This window comes from Schistocerca nitens, chromosome 3, assembly GCF_023898315.1.
Source record: "Schistocerca nitens isolate TAMUIC-IGC-003100 chromosome 3, iqSchNite1.1, whole genome shotgun sequence".
NCBI lineage: Eukaryota > Metazoa > Arthropoda > Insecta > Orthoptera > Acrididae > Schistocerca > Schistocerca nitens.
The window spans coordinates 561,806,295-561,823,910 of record NC_064616.1 but is presented as its reverse complement, the minus strand read 5'-3'; the positions used below and the strand labels follow the sequence as shown (position 1 = coordinate 561,823,910).

Here is a 17,616-nt window from a genome sequence, read left to right as displayed (position 1 = left end):
TAATTGGCCCCAAACATGCTCAGTTTTGCTCATAGCAGCAGATACCACAAGTCATTGCATTTGGTTAATTCCTGCTCCCTGAAAGAAGGTTTTTACAATGAGGGCATAGTGTGCTAATGTATTGATGCCTTTCAAGACAAACCTAGCATCAAAATGTTGAGTATAAGGCTGAACAATACGTTTGAGGCCCTGTCCACAATTACCAGAGTAGCCATGACAGTGATGATTCATCCAACATCCATACATAATATAGGCACAAACCCAGACTAACCAGCCTGCCTCTACAGACAGATTTTACATTTGTTAGTGAAGAGAACAAGACACCATTAGTCCAGGTTCCATCATTCTAGTTGTTCCCTTGCCCACCATCTTCATACAGAATGGTGCTGGGTGTTTGTACTGTTCTTCATAATGGATGCCTAGGGTCCAAACTGACTCTGTGAAGGTAGTTATGTACAGTGTCTTTCAACAGCCCTTCCACCTTTTATTTATTTATCTATTTATTTATTTACTTGCTTAATTACTTACTTACTTACTTACTTACTTATTTTGGAGGGGGGGGGGGGGGAGGAGGGAGTATATGAGCCATAATTTGTAGATTGCTTTCATCAGCTGATGGTGTTGTCTACTGGCTACCACTAACAGGCAGATCATCAATCTTTTCTACATCTCATACATACTTGGCAATAGTGCTTGGCAGAAGGTACCTTGTACCACTACTGGTCATTTCCTTTCCTCTTTCACTTGCATATAGAGCAAGGGAAGAAAAACTGCCTATATCCTCTGTACAATCCTAATTTCTTTTATCTTAGCTTAGTGGTCATTATGCAAACCATACATTTCTGGCAGTAGAATCATTCTGCAGTCAGCCTCAAATGACAGTTCTCTAAATTTTCTCAATGGCATTTCTCAACAAGAATGTTCCCTACCATCCAGGGATTCCCATCTGAGTTTCCAAAGCATTTCCATAATACTTGTGTCAGTCAAACCTTCCAGTAACAGATCTAGCTGCCTGCCTCAAAATTGCTTTCATTCTCCCTTTAATCTGGGCTGGTGAGGATCCCAAAAACTCCAGCAGTACTCAAGAATGGGTTGCACTAGTGTTGTATACACAGTCTCCTTTACAGATGATCCACACTCTCCTGAAAATTCTCCCAATATACTGAAGTTGACCATTCATTTACCTTCCCTACTACTATCCTTCAATGCTTGTTCCATTTCATATTGCTTTGACGTGTTCTGCCTAGATATTTAATTTATGTGACTGTGTTAAGAAGCACATTACTAATACTGTACATGTCCATTAAGGGATTGTTTTTCCTACCCATCTGCATTAACTTTAATTTTTCTACATTTAGAGGTAGCTGCTATTCACCACACCAGCTATAAATTTTGTGTAAGTCATCTTGTATCCTCTTACAGTCACTCAATGATGACACCTTCCTGTACACCACAGTACCATCAACAAACATCCGCAGATTGCTGCTCACCCTGTCTGTCAGATCATTTATGTATATAGAGAATAATAGTGATTCTATCACACATTCCTGGGGCACTCCAGTTCAGAGGCTTGTCTCTGATGACACTTGTCATCAAGGAAAATGTACTGGGTTTTACTTAAGAAGTCATTGATCCACTGATCTATCTGGCAACTTATTCCGTATGCTTGTACATTTGTTACCAGGCTGCAGTGGGGGTTCTGTGTCCAGTGCTTTTTGGAAATCTGGCAATATGGAATCTACTTGTTGCTCATTATCCACAGTTTATAGGATACCATGTGAGGAAAGGGGGTTGGGTTGTTTGGGGAAGGAGACCAGGCAGCGAGGTCATCGGTCTCATCGGATTAGGGAAGGATGGGGAAGGAAGTCGGCCGTGCCCTTTCAAAGGAACCATCCCGGCATTTGCCTGGAGCGATTTAAGGAAATCATGGAAAACCTAAATCAGGATGGCTGGACATAGGATTGAACTGTTGTCCACCCAAATGTGAGGAAAGGGCAAGCTAAGTTTTGCATGGGCGATGCATTCTAAATCCATGCTGATCTGTGGACGAAAACTTTTTCATCTCAAGAAAATTTATTATATTTGAACTGAGAATACTGTATGTTAAAGAATCTGCAGCAAACTGATGTTAAGGATATTGGTCTGTAATATTGCAGGCCTATTCTTTTACCCTGCTTGGACACAGGAGTTACCTACACTTTATTTAAGTCACTTGGAACTTTGCACTGGGTGAGAGATTCACAATAAATGCAAGCTCAGTAAGGGAGCAGTGCCATAGAATACTCTTTGTAAAATCAAATTGGGAGTCCACTCACATCTGGTGATTTGTTTTCAATTTTTTCAGTTGCTTCTCTACACCGGGGACACCTATTAAGATGTCCTCAACACGGGAGTCTGTGCGATTTTCAAGTGACGGTATTAGTGTATGATCCTCCTGCATGAATGATTTCCTAAATGCAAAATTTAAAACTTCACCTTTCCTTTTGCTGTCATCTTTTGCCACACCAGATTAGACAACAAGTGACTGGATAGAAGTCTTTGACCGCTTAGCAATTTTACGTAGGACCAGAATTTTCTTGGGTTCCCGGCAAGATTTCTTACTAAGGTATGATGATGGTGGTAGTTGTTGTATGCCATGCATTGATCTTTTAATAGATGCGTGTATATCTACAAACCTTTGCCTATCATCATTTGTGCATTCTCTTTTGAACTGAAGAGCATAATAACCTTTGTTTCCTCAGTGTTATCAGAATTTTGTTATTAAATCACTGTGGGTCTTTGTAGTCTCTAATATATGTACTCAACACATACTTCTTCAGAGCACTATTTACAATATGTTTAATCTTTGCTCAGAACTCCTCTGAATCCATCATACTGGAAGTAAATGGTGTCCATTTGTTGTCTAAGTGGGAAGCTAACACCAGGTTATTTGCTCTTTCTAGCAAAAATACTCCCCTATCATCACTATGATGAAATCATGATCATAGTGATGGTGGTTACTAGATTTAATAAATTGTGTTACACAATAACACTTCAATGTTTGAATGATGTCTCTATGATGTAAAATGCTTTGGTGGGCAACTTGTCATCTTGACAAGCCTTCTTGCCCCAAGAAGGCACAAATGGTTGGATCTTAAAATGACACTTTGAGGAATGTTGACAGATGGAGCTGTGTACACAGGCAAATTGTCCCATTCATGACTGGAAAAACAGCTCACTCTGCTGAGCTTCACTGAGGCTGTTGACTGACTTTTAACTCCATTTCACAGGTTTCTGATAAAAAAAAAAACAAGCTATACAAGTCATGAAGATAGCACAAGACATTATTTGAGCATTTTATTTTTGTATGGTGAATCATTTGCGAATGAGGACATTGGGGTTCATGAGTTCTGATCTCTTGAACCTACATATTTACCGGGTGTACAAAGTGGGCAGGCAGACCCTATGGAAAATAGATATTTCAAGGCAAATTTTTATTCATAATTTGAAGTAATTAAGTTTTTCTTGAGAGCTGTGACTGGACCTAGGCTAGCCTGGCTCTGGTTGCCAGCACCAACTTGCAAGACTAAAACTCCTGAAAGGAAGGATAATGTGGAAACATCACATAGCCTGGGGCATGTTTCCAGAAGAAGAATTTCATCACAGCTGTTATGGTACCCACAACTGTAGTTTTTCTTGGACATAGTCACTTTCATATAGTCACATTAATAAAACCATACAATGCATATGATGATTTTACTACCACTAAAATTTTGCAACTGTAAGCTGTATGCAGACAAACATTAGTACCATAAATAATAGAGTTCAGAAATATTTAAGTGAATGTAAATGTAGTTTACATCTATATCTATACTTGACATACCACAATGAGGTGCATTGTACCAATTATTAGGGTATCTTCCTGTTCCATTCATGTGTGGAGCATGGGAAGAATGACTGTTTGAATGCATCTGTGCATGCAATGTTTATTCTAATCTTATCCTCATGATCTCTGCCTGAGTTATATATATAGTAGTACATCCCTAGAGAAATCATTTAAAGCCAGTTCTTGACACTTTGTTAATAGACTTTCTCTGGATAGTTTGTCTGTCTTCAAGAGTCTGCCATTTCAGTTCATTCAGTAACTCTGTGACACTCTCTCATGGATCAGACAAATCTGTGACCATCTGTGCTGTCCTTCTCTGTATATGTTCAATATCCCCTGTTAGTCCTATCAGGTATGCATCCCACACACTTCAGCAATACTCTAGGATGGGTCGCACAAGTGATTTTTAAGCAATCTCTTTAGTAGACTGATTGCACTTCTTAAGTATTCTACCAATAAACTTAAGTATACTACCTGCTTTACACATGACTGAAACTATATGATCATTCAATTTGATATCCCTATGAAGTGATACACCAGGTAATTGTATTAATTGTCCGATTCCCACTGTGACACATTGGAATTACGAACATAAGATACCATGTTTTTTTCATTTTGTGAAGAGCAGTTTTTCATGTCTGAACATTTAGAGCAAGTTGCCAATCTCTGCAACATGTTGAAATCTTAACAAGATCTGACTGAGTATTTATGCAGCTTCCCTCAGATGGTACTTCATTATCAATAACTGCATCATCTGCAAAAAGCCTGATTTTGTTATTAATACTGTCTGAAGGTCATTAACATACAACATGAACAACAATGGTCCCAACACACTTCCCTCGGGTCCACCCAAAGTTACTTCTACATCTGATGATGACAACTTTCTATCCGAGATAACATGCTGTGTCCTCCCTAATAAAAAGTCCTCAATCCAGTCACAAATTTAACTTGATACCCCATATGATTGTACTTTTGACAATAAGCATAGGTGTGGTACTGAATCCATGCTTTTTGGAAATCAAGAAACACTGCATCTACCTGGTTGCTTTGATCCAAAGCTTCCATTATGTCATGTGAGAAAAGTGCGAGTTGAGTTTCATATGATAGATTTTTTTTTTTTTTTTAACCATGCTGGTTTTGACTGAGGAGGTCATTCTGTTCATGATATCTCATTATGTTTGAGCTCAGAATAGGTTCTAATATTCTACAACAAATCAATACCAAGGCTATTGGATGGTAGTTTTGTGGATCACTTCTACTACCCTTCTTGTATACAGGTGTGACCTGTGCCTTTTCCAAGAACTGGGAACAGAGTTTTGTTAGAGGATCTATGATAGACTATAGTGAGAAGAGGGGCTAACTCAGCTGCAAATTCAATATAGAATTTCCATTGGTGGCCTGGAGCTTTGTTCGATTATAACAATTTCAGCTGTTTTTCAACACCACTGATGCTAATACTGTACTTATTTCATTCACCTTCTCAGTGATGCAAGGATTAAATTGGGGCATTTCTCTTGGGTTTTCCTTTGTAAAGGAACATTCGTAAATGGAATTCAGAATTTCAGATTTTGCTTTGCTACTCGCAATTTTAGTTCATGTCTCATTCGCAAGGTACTGGACATCAACTTTGGTGTCACTAGCAGCCTTTACGTGTGACCAGAATTTCTTTGGATTTTGTGAAATGTCATTTGACAATATTCTCCTACAGTAGTCATTGAAGGCATCACATATTGCTCTCCTGACAGCCAAACACGTTTCATTCAGCATCTCTCTATCTATAGCGCTGCACTTTGTTTTTCACCTATTATACAGTAATCTCTCTCTCTTTAGAAGTTTCTTTACAGTGACTGTATGCCATGGAGGTTCCCTCCCATTATGAACTGTTCTACTGGGTACATATCTATCCAGTGCATGGTAAACTATTCTTTTAAACCTGAGTCAGAGTTCTTCTACATGCTCCTGACCTATCCTGAAAGTTTCAAGTTCCTCATTGAGATAAGACATTACTGGTTTTTTGTCTAGTTTACTCAACATATACATCTTTCTGCTTGTTTCAGATGTGTTTTGTACTTTGGTAATCATTGTTGCCACCAATGCATCATGGTATTTAGTAAAGTTTCACAGGATGCATTGTCACGCACACTACTAACAAAATTGTAATTTTCTCAACTAATTGTTGGATGATTAAAGCCTGCACCAATGACTACAGTATGGCTGGGGAACTTACATACAAATCAACTGCGGTTTCCTCAGAAGCTTTTGGTTACATCAGGAGATGAGTCTAGTGGGTGATAGAAGGATCCATTTATCATTTTATGCCCACCCCTCACTTAATTATTTTAATTATTTACTGTTTTAATTTGTTCTCAATATATTTCCATGAAGTTGCTTCATATCATTTGACAGCTTTATATATAGTTTGCAACAGCAGCTGGATTGTAATCTGTAGTTCTTTTATTATTAAGCATCATATAATGATGATTGTGTACATTTTACTATGTTATACATTCTCTTTTATGAACATAACTATTTTAAGAATGTATGTACAGCACAGTTAGTAAATTATAATTAGTTAGATAATCTGTGCAGGATTATTGTGTTGGCTGTTGTTATAACTGCTTTCTTATCAAGTCTGAAGATCTTATTCATCTAGAACGCAGGTGCTCCATTCCAAATCTTGACCCAATATTGCAGATGTGAACAGATTAATCCAGAGTAGATTTGTTTCAAAACAGGAGGAATTGTTATGGTTGTGGGATGTTTCAACATGTAAATGCTGCAGCTGATATTTTTACAAATGTAGCTGACATCTCTTTTTACCTAAGATGCTCACGTACAACAGTGTCTAGAGATTGATGCTTATCTGATTTTTCACCTTTTATTGACATTTTTTCCCACTTGAGGTATATTATAATTTGTCTTATTTTTATTATGATGTGAATTAATCAAAGATTTTCTGCAATCGCACATTAAAGTTGTCACTGTTGTTTTGGATATTTGACTTTGCAGTCCACCTCTAATTAATAAATGGTATTAGATTAGGAACACTGAGTTTTGGGGTTATGTTAAATTATTAATATATACAAGAAAAAAAAATGGCCTAAGAATTCGTCCTTGCAGGATGCCACAACTAACAATTTTGTATGACGATTCCACTGCCATTCATATTTGTGATATAGTTTGGCACAATGTGTTATATTACAGATTATACTTTAGAAATCTATTGCTACTCCTTTCACATCACACATTTCTAATTTGCAAAAATAGTACTGAATGATTTACAGACTCAAGGGCCATAGACAAATATAGAAACTTTCCGGTGACTTTGTTTCATGTATCCCATCTATTGATGTCACTGCCAAAATATAAAGCAGTCACTCGTTTAAGTAAAAGTACATTTTAAATTTACTTCTAAATGTGGAATTCTATTTCCTGAATGAATTGAGACCATTTTAATTTTCTGTTTTTCTCTTTGGTGTATACCCACTCATCAAATTGAGCTGTTCCAAGTAGATGAATTTGCTGTCTGGTTCAATAATGTGGATGTTAATCTCTCTAACCCTGTTATCAAACCAGTTAACATTGATAAGGCTAAAATTATGTATAATTTTAAGCTCTGTCCTTACTCTCCTGTGTTTATTCATTTTTCAGTCAAAGCAAATATAATTGTAATCTATAAATCAAACATTGCTCAGATAAGATTCATTTATGTGTACTCCTTCATCTCAGTTAAGTGACATAAAAACCTGCAGGTCTAAAGATAATGATTTTAATGAACTGTAAGCACTTTGCCAGACTTCGATATAGCAGTTCTGAAGATTCCTTTCTCTCAAAGTCATTGTATTATTCTACATGTATCATAATCAATTGATATGCATAGATGTTATTCTTTGTTTCTAAACTGTCTACAAGACATATTTTCATGAAATTGTGTGAAAAACCATCTCAACATTTATAAGTCACTGGACAAAATGGTAATTAATACCCATTGTGTATAGATGATGTGACTTACCAAACGAAAGCGCTGGCAGGTCGATAGACACACAAACAAACACAAACATACACACAAAATTCAAGCTTTCGCAACAAACTGTTGCCTCATCAGGAAAGAGGGAAGGAGAGGGAAAGACGAAAGGATGTGGGTTTTAAGGGAAAGGGTAAGGAGTCATTCCAATCCCGGGAGCGGAAAGACTTACCTTAGGGGGAAAAATGGACGGGTATACACTCGCGCACACACACACATATCCATCCACACATATACAAACACAAGCAGACATATTTAAATATGTCTGCTTTCCCCCTAAGGTAAGTCTTTCCGCTCCCGGGATTGGAATGACTCCCTTACCCTCTCCCTTAAAACCCACATCCTTTCGTCTTTCCCTCTCCTTCCCTCTTTCCTGAGGAGGCAACAGTTTGTTGCGAAAGCTTGAATTTTGTGTGTATGTTTGTGTTTGTTTGTGTGTCTATCAACCTGCCAGCACTTTCGTTTGGTAAGTCACATCATCTTTGTTTTTAGATATATTTTTCCCACGTGGAATGTTTCCCTCTATATATATAGAGGGAAACATTCCACGTGGGAAAAATATAGAGGGAAACATTCCACGTTGGAAAAATATATCTAAAAACACAGATGATGTGACTTACCGAAAGAAAGTGCTGGCAGGTCGATAGACACACAAACATACACATGAAATTCAAGCTTTCGCAACAAACTGTTGCCTCACCAGGAAAGAGGGAAGGAGAGGGAAAGACGAAAGGATGTGGGTTTTAAGGGAGAGGGTAAGGAGTCATTCCAATCCAGGGAGCAGAAAGACTTACCTTAGGGGGAAAGAAGGGGTATACACTCGCGCACACACACACATGTCCATCCGCACATACACAGACACAAGCAGACATATTCAAAGACAAAGAGTTTGGGCAGAGATGTCAGTCGAGGTGGAAGTGCAGAGGCAAAGATGTTGTTGAATGACAGGTGAGGTATGAGTGGCGGCAACTTGAAATTAGCGGAGATTGAGGCCTGGTGGGTAACGGGAAGAGAGGATATATTGAAGAGCAAGTTCCCATCTCCGGAGTTTGGATATGTTGGTGTTAGTGGGAAGTATCCAGATAACCCGGATGGTGTAACACTGTGCCAAGATGTGCTGGCCGTGCACCAAGGCATGTTTAGCCGCAGGGTGATCCTCATTACCAACAAACACTGTCTGCCTGTGTCCATTCGTGCAAATGGACAGTTTGTTGCTGGTCATTCCCACATAGAATGCATCACAGTGTAGGCAAGTCAGTTGGTAAATCACGTGGGTGCTTTCGCACGTGGCTCTGCCTTTGATCGTGAAAACCTTCTGGGTTAGAGGACTGGAGTAGGTGATGGTGGGAGGGTGCATGGGACAGGTTTTACACCGGGGGCGGTTACAAGGGTAGGAGCCAGAGGGTAGGGAACGTGGTTTGGGGATTTCATAGGGATGAACTAACAGGTTACGAAGAGTAGGTGGACGGCGGAAAGACACTCTTGGTGGAGTGGGGAGGATTTCATGAAGGATGGACCTCATTTCAGGGCAGGATTTGAGGAAGTTGTATCCCTGCTGGAGAGCCACATTCAGAGTCAGGTCCAGTCCCGGAAAGTATCCTGTCACAAGTGGGGCACTTTTGTGGTTCTTCTGTGGGAGGTTCTGGGTTTGAGGGGATGAGGAAGTGGCTCTGGTTATTTGCTTCTGTACCAGGTTGGGAGGGTAGTTGCGGGATGCGAAAGCTGTTGTCAGGTTGTTGGTGTAATGGTTCAGGGATTCCAGACTGGAGCAGATTCGTTTGCCATGAAGACCTAGGCTGTAGGGAAGGGACCGTTTGATGTGGAATGGGTGGCAGCTGTCATAATGGAGGTACTGTTGCTTGTTGGTGGGTTTGATGTGGACGGACGTGTGAAGCTGGCCATTGGACAGATGGAGGTCAATGTCAAGGAAAGTGGCATGGAATTTGGAGTAGGACCAAGTGAATCTGATGGAACCAAAGGAATTGAGGTTGGAGAGGAAATTCTGGAGTTCTTCTTCACTGTGAGTCCAGATCATGAAGATGTCATCAATAAAACTGTACCAACGGTTGGTTCATCAGGAAAGAGGGAAGGAGAGGGAAAGACGAAAGGATGTGGGTTTTAAGGGAGAGGGTAAGGAGTCCAATCCCGGGAGTGGAAAGACTTCCCTTAGGGGGAAAAAAGAAAGAAAGGGACAGGTATACACTCGCGTGCGCCCCCCCCCCCCCCTCCCACACACACACACATATATATCCATCCGCACGTACACAGACACAAGCAGACATCGGCCTTTACAAATGTGTATACCTGTCCCTTTTTTTCTTTTTTTCCCCCTAAGGTAAGTCTTTCCGCTCCCGGGATTGGAATGACTCCTTACCCTCTCCCTTAAAACCCACATCCTTTCGTCTTTCCCTCTCCTTCCCTCTTTCCTGATGAAGCATCCGTTGGTTGTAAAAGCTTGAATTTTGTGTGTATGTTTGTGCTTGTTTGTGTGTCTATCAACATGCCAGCACTTTCGTTTGGTAAGTTGCATCATCTTTCTTTTTAGATATATTTTTCCCACGTGGAATGTTTCCCTCTAATTCTCAGTTCTGTCTTGTCTGTCTGTCATGGTTATATGATTTTTCCATTATAATTCCTGACTGCTTCTCACAAGTTTCAGAATATATTCATTCAACTCAATAAATACTATAGCACTTCTATTCTGGTTTACTGTAATCATTACTATTAATTATACTGCCATTTAACATGATGATAGAAAAATTGTAGTGGAATATAAACCCAGAAACAAATATGAACCATGACAAACTTCGGAGTCGGTGGTTGTCTCCTCTCACCTCATTGTCATTTCCCACATTCAAGTCTATGATTACTTCATTTTCTAGATTCTTCTACATCTTGCTTATTTTATTTGGTATGCTTTCTCTTCTATGTTTATATCCCTCAACTGAACACAGTTAGAAATAAATTAAAGTAAAAAACAGAATAACTAAGAAAGTTGCATTGCAGTTATTTGACACTTACAGAAAATGAAATCAGTGGGTTGAACTAAAGTTGTAGTTATAAAAATAAATTAAATAAGCTCTCCTAGAGTTAGAAGAATAACACAAACCAAGAAATGTGCTGTAGAGAAATACAGATGCCAACAGCATACTACAGCTGAACTTTGTCGAATGCTCTCCATCTAGTGAAACTATGTATGAAACACAGTGAATGATAATGCTAAAATGTGTGAAATTGTTTGAAATGAACACAGCAGACACATTTCAGACACATTTATATAATAAAAGGAATAAGCTTATTACAACAGATTTTGAAGATGAGTAATTTCATTCTGAAAAAATCATTAAACAGCACATGATAAATAGAGCACTAATAGATGGGAACAAACTGTTCTATCAGCATTACAGATTTAGTTATCTTACTGCATAAAAACAGTGTTATCATAAAATATTTTTATCATGAAATATTGTTGAAGGCACAATAAGAAAAGAAGAGACTTATTTACAGAAAAGTCATGAATTTAAACTGACAGCTAAAAATTAATGTTAAAATTGTAATGAGCTCTATTATTTTGCTTAGTATGTCATTCTTTTAAACATCAGGGACTCTACTGCATCTGAGATGGTTTTTCAGAGATGCTGGAGGTCATGATGCCTATCGATTGGCTTTGCAGACTCGAGAGCAGCACATCCGTCGAGATAAGGCAACTAGTAACATTTGTACAGCTCAGGCTCTGCTGGCCAATATGGCTGCAATGTATGCTGTGTACCATGGACCAGAAGGGCTTCGCAAGATCGGTCAACGTGTCCATACGTCTGCTCTTATTCTAGCAGCAGGTACACTATCAGATGCTCATGACTGTAGTTATAGCTTATAAGAATGCATTTTACAGATAAGAAGGAATAGCAACTTTGTACACCTGTGGTATTAAAGTAGTGCCATAGATAATGTAAAACACAGAGCTCTGTTAAGAAACTACAGCTTAAACTGAAATATTTAATTGGCCTAAAATATTACTTTTATAAAAACAGTCAGTGGATGAGTAGAAATTCTAGTAGTGAAGAAAATGTGTATGCTACAAAATGTAATAAGCACCAAGAGTCTGGTAATTCATTTCCAGTTTTAGACAGTAGGTTAAATAATGTTGAAGTTGTAGGCTTAATATGTACTTTCCTCAAAGTGATAAATTCTTTCCAGTTTTTTGTTTCATTCTGTTTTGTACATATTGTCATGGGTATTCATATGGATATCGTATTATCAAGGAAGTTACACAATAAGAAAGACATTATACATCCTCTATGTAGAAACATCTACTACTCTGGTGACATGCACCAGAGTAAATGAACTGCTTTCAATTGTTCATTTTATGCTGCCATATCATCTTTATGAGAAATACTGTGGCATAATTCTGTTTGTAAATGACATTCTTTTCTACAGTCTCACAGAGTGTGAAAATTTTCAGAACTGAATTTGAATTTTAAGATGATGGATTTTACAAGAAAATGATATCCATTTTGATATCCATTGTATAGGAGAAACTAAATCAAGAAAAAACTAGAAACAGTTTTTCATCTTAACAAAAGTACATATCAAGTATACAAGTGCAATACAATTTTACCCACTGTTTAAAACAAGAAATGGATAAACAAAAAATGGATTACCAGATGTTGTTGTTGTTGTTGTTGTAGGTGAGCAACTAAAAATTTGTTGGCAGGACAGGATTTATACTATTTACATTTGCGCATAGTAGAAATTTTGGAATTAACCTTGTAGATGGCTAAGTATGTGTCCAAAGCATTATCATGGTTAATAGACATCACACACATAAATAACTTGTTTCAAATGAACTCTGCAGGTGAGTCCATATCAGAGTCATGGCAGTTCAAACAATCATGAGCAGTCCAAAAACAAATCCCAGTTAATAATGAGGCACAAGTGGCCACAACTATAGGCAAGAGGAGTAATCTATGCACTGTCATACAGAACAGAGCTGTCGAAATAGTGTAGTGATGGGGCAGCCATGGACCTCAACAGCCCATGTGATCTGTTGCAGTTAGCTATCAATGATGGGTTTGTCAATGGCAGCAGCACTAGTTTCCAAGTCAGATACTAAATATACTGGGTGGTGCACCATCACTGGGTCCAGAGGATGGAGCATAACTACGTCCTCCCAAATATGTCACATGGAGTTAGAAACAGTATAATGGATGCTTGTCATTGGGAGCACCAGTGTTCGGTGGGTGATGGAGCTCAGCAGAGAAATAGCTGGCAGGTCGGAAAGAAGGCCAGTATTCACTCTGTCTCCTTGCTGGGAATCACATCTGAAATGTGAAGGAGGCTTTGCCAGCAACGACTGAGCACACTCAGTGCATCCAGCTGCAAATCATCACTCATGTCAGCAGGGATGATGCCTGCAACCTGGTTTCAGAGACTATCTTTGGTTCCTACTGGTGTGTGGCTGTTTTGGTTTGGAGTCAAGTGAAAGGCTTAAAACAGAGATTCAGACAATTATATGACAATGTTTGATGGAGATTTCTCAACCCCCTCTAATGGGTGGAGAATTGTAGGATCCTCTTTAATAGCTCAGGCATGCACTACGTGCAGGAAGTTAGGTTATCAGAGAACATGTGGTGTGCACATATAGGCTTTTTAGGATAGTGAAAGTCCTCCACAAGCCTGATAACATGCATTCTGATTTCAGATTTGGAAGAATGGTATAACCATTAATTAAAGAAAGTAGCCTTCATCGTGGCAAATCGAAAAAAAAATTACTATTTCATTATTCCATTGAAGGAACATCTATAGAATGATCATGGAACTAGTCTCTTGAGTACTGATCAAGAGTTTTGGACCCCAACAGGTTGGATTAAAGAAAAACATTGGGGCAATTTGGAAGTGTGCTACTAGATTAGTTACTAACAGGTTCAGTCAACACATAAATGTTATGGAGAGCCATCCTGAACTCAAATGGGAATCTCTGGAGGGGAGAGAATGTTGTTTTCACAAAATACTGTTAAGAAAGTTTCAAGGACAGGCATTTGCAGCTGACAGCACAATGACCTGCCGTGGCCAATTTACATTTTGTGGAAGGATTGTCAAAACGAGATAAGAGAAATTAGGGCTCATATGGAGGCTTATAGATAGTTATTTTTCCTTTGGTCCATTTGCAAGTGGAATAGGAAATGAAATGATTAATATTGGTACATGGTAACCTCTGCCATGCAACATAAAGTTGTTTGCAGAGTATGTATGTAGATGTAGACATAAATGCTAACAATACTCAACCGAGCGACGTGGCGCAGTGGTTAGACACTGGACTCGCATTCGGGAGGACGACGGTTCAATCCCGCGTCCGGCCATCCTGATTTAGGTTTTCCGTGATTTCCCTAAATCGCTCCAGGCAAATGCCGGGATGGTTCCTTTCAAAGGGCACGGCCGACTTCCTTCCCCGTCCTTCCCTAATTCGATGAGACCGATGACCTCGCTGTCTGGTCTCCTTCCCCAAAACAACCAACCAACCAACAATACTCACATAGTGTTAGGGACAGAAACCTGGCTAAACCAGATGTTAACAGCATTCAGATCCTAAATTACAATTAGAATGTATATCAAAAAGACAGAGTGGGCTCTGGTATCCCTGCCTGATGAGTTTGAAAACCCATCAGATCACATGGACCTAGAAGACAGCCGCTAGGTGGTGTTCCTAATATTTGTGAGCACTCCTGTTGCCACCTCAGTGCTAAATGTGGGCCACGCCCTGCACACTAGACTGTTGGTCTCACAGCTGCTCTATAAAGCTAGCAGCACAGGAATCTGAACCTGATTAGTATGGCTACATCTAGGCTATCGATTTAGTTCACTCTCGGGACTTTTCATTCTCTTGTTTTGTCTTCATTGTCTGTCAATCACTGTTGTTGTCTTTCCGTGGTTTTTTGTGACTCACTGTCGACATCCTCAGCTTGTTGGCCAGTGTCTCCTGGTTGTGTCTGGCTCTGGTTACTGTAATATGGCAAAAAGGTTACCAGTGTCTTATGAGTGCAAAATTTGTGCAACTCATGCAATAGCAACAGCAACAGCTGCTCCTGCAGCAGCAATTGCAACAGCAGTTCCAACAGCAGTTGCAGCTGCAAACCGACTTGTTGCATCAGGGAATTAAGCTATTGTCAGAACACTTGCAGGGTCAGGGGTCAAAATTCATTCAGATTGTGATAGTGCCCCAGGTGGAGTCCCACCCACCCTCATTTCCATTCCCTGGAGTCATTTTTCTTACTAAAGAATGTGGCTCCCCTCTCAAATCCAGTTGCACATCATATTCGAGGAGATGTGTTCATTGCTCTCAAACTATTATTCACAATGATTCCATGTGGTGGCTTCATGCCTTGAGTTCCATCAATACCACAAGCAACCAGGTCAGACATATCACTCGGTGGTGATGGATTTGCGAGGAAAGAGTCAATGTTGTGATTTCACTTGCACAAGTCCCTCTTGCAAAATCTTATATGTGGATTCCTTGATACAAGATGTGCTGGTTCAATTGGCCCTTCAAGCTGGACAGTGCTTCCTTGGACAATATTTTGAAAATTGTGCACTTTTTTGAGATTATGCAGGCAGCAAAAGAATGCCTTACGGCTTACCCCATTGTAGCAGTGGTTCAACCACCACAAAGGGGTCAGAATTCTCATAAGCCCTTTTCTTGACACTGGCATTGTGATTTATCACTTTCAGATGTGTCAGTGGCTTTCAAGCCGTCAGTCACACCATGTTGATGTAAGCAGCAAGATTTCCAATCTTGTCCTGACTGTTTCATGACTCACCAAAGTGCAGACTGTGCAGATATCTGTGCACACTGTGGAAAGGATGGGCATCTTCAAACTGCCTGCCGTCAAGCATCAGGACAGTCAAACACCACTCTACATTTATATCAAGGGATCGTGCAAGAACTCCAGGCCATTGTTCCCATGGGCAATCCTCCCACCACCACAGGACATTCATTTCAAAGTAAACACAGGAGTGATGGTATCCCTGGTGAACCTCCCAACATATGCTTGTCTAAGTAATGCAGCATTGGTCCTGCCCTCCAGCAAGTTGGTTGCATATGGTGACTACTAAATTCCCTTCATAGGTCAGTTCAGAACTACAGGAAAATAAAAGGAGATCACACAGCTCATTATGCTGTTTGTTGTCAATAGTCACTCGGCTGACAATATTTTCAGCCTGGATTTCTTCTTGCTGGATGGGTTTGCTATCAAGGATGAGGTTCAGGTTGTCTCAGACATGGTTCCCTTTCAGGAACTTCAGGACCTTTGTGCCTCTTTTGTGTCTCTGTTTGAACCTGGTCTGGGCTACATTACAAATTTTAGGGTGCATATTTCTTTAAATGCAGATGCAGTACACCATTTCTGTTGGGCAAGTCTGCTTCCGGTCTCCCTGTGAATGGCCATTAAGCTCAAACTAGATCATCTTCATGAAGCTGGGGTATTGAGTCTGTCAGAACTAGAGCATTGGAAAGTGGCTCACACTACTGAATGCCTTTGAAAGCCACAGGAAATTCCTGTGATTCTTTCTTATTAATCCAAAGATCAGCTAATGTTCCGCACTAAAATAATTATGAGTTTCTAGAGTTGTTTTCTTTTTCTGACTTTTTACTGTGAAACTAAACTTTTGTAAGAAATTTTATGTGTGTTTAGCAACAAATTTTTGAAGAAATTCAAAAATATATGAAGAAGAGCAGTAGACAATAATTTCTCCATGTCCTCTTTTGACCTGTTTTATGTATAGTGACGTCAGCTCTGCATATTTCATAACATCTGGAAAGCATCCTTCATGTAATGACTATTTTATTATTGCAGACTATGGGTGTGCTATTTTCTTTGAAACTGCTTTTATTACTTCAGTCAATATTCATTCTATCCCATTTTATTTCCCATTTCTATCCTAGGGACTCAATTATGGAATTTCAGTTTGTCTAAATAACCAGCTACATCGGTTACTGATTTATAGACATATATAAAAAAAAAACATCATTGAATTGCTCAGTCTCAGTGACTGACAGACAACTCTGTTTGCAAGGCATGATTGTCCTAGACTAGTGTAGAAATAACCACAAGGGCAGTGCAAAGACAAAGTCTGATTAACAACAGGGCATCAGTAGTTACGGTTATAGGCAGAGATTGTGGAGCACCTCCACATTTTCACTAACATGTTGACTATCTCAAAAATTTCTGCTGCAACCGCTAACCTCTGCAAAAGGGTTAGTGGAAGTGGTCCTGTTTGCTGAGCACTGAATGTGAAGGCAGGTGCCTCCTGGTTGGTGATCCCATCCCTCCATCCCTCCCTCCCTCCCTCCCAGTGGGGGCAGGCTGCTCTTCTGTCTCAGAATTCAGGTAATGTGCAAATGCTACATGCAGTTGCTCAACTGAGAACTTGATGAACCTCTGGGCATTGTGACAATACTTAACTATGTGGCTTTCTCCTGGGCACCTGAAGCACTGGGGCTTAGGGTCCAAGTATGGGGGCAGAGCTCCCACTTTGACAGGGAAGCCCAAGAGCTTCTGCTGCTTGAAGACGTAGCTGAAGTTGCTGTCCCTTTGCACAGCGATGACAAACAGCGGTGGCCTCTTTTTATTGGTTTGGTTGTACAGCTTGAGTGCCACATCCACAAAATCAGCTCTTAGCAGCCCTTCTTGGAGTGCTGTCTCATCACAAATCCAAGGCACCTCCCAGAAGA

The 17,616-nt window shown here is 39.7% G+C and overlaps 1 protein-coding gene across 1 annotated transcript in view; it reads left to right on the top strand.

The window, feature by feature from the left end:
* Positions 1 to 17,616, top strand: part of LOC126248468 (glycine dehydrogenase (decarboxylating), mitochondrial) — a 318,452-nt gene that overhangs the window by 160,108 nt on the left and 140,728 nt on the right. The window contains exon 7 of the mRNA XM_049949479.1: positions 11,523 to 11,725. Coding sequence (XP_049805436.1) covers positions 11,523 to 11,725 — 203 coding nt within the window. The remainder of the gene's footprint in view (positions 1 to 11,522; positions 11,726 to 17,616) is intronic.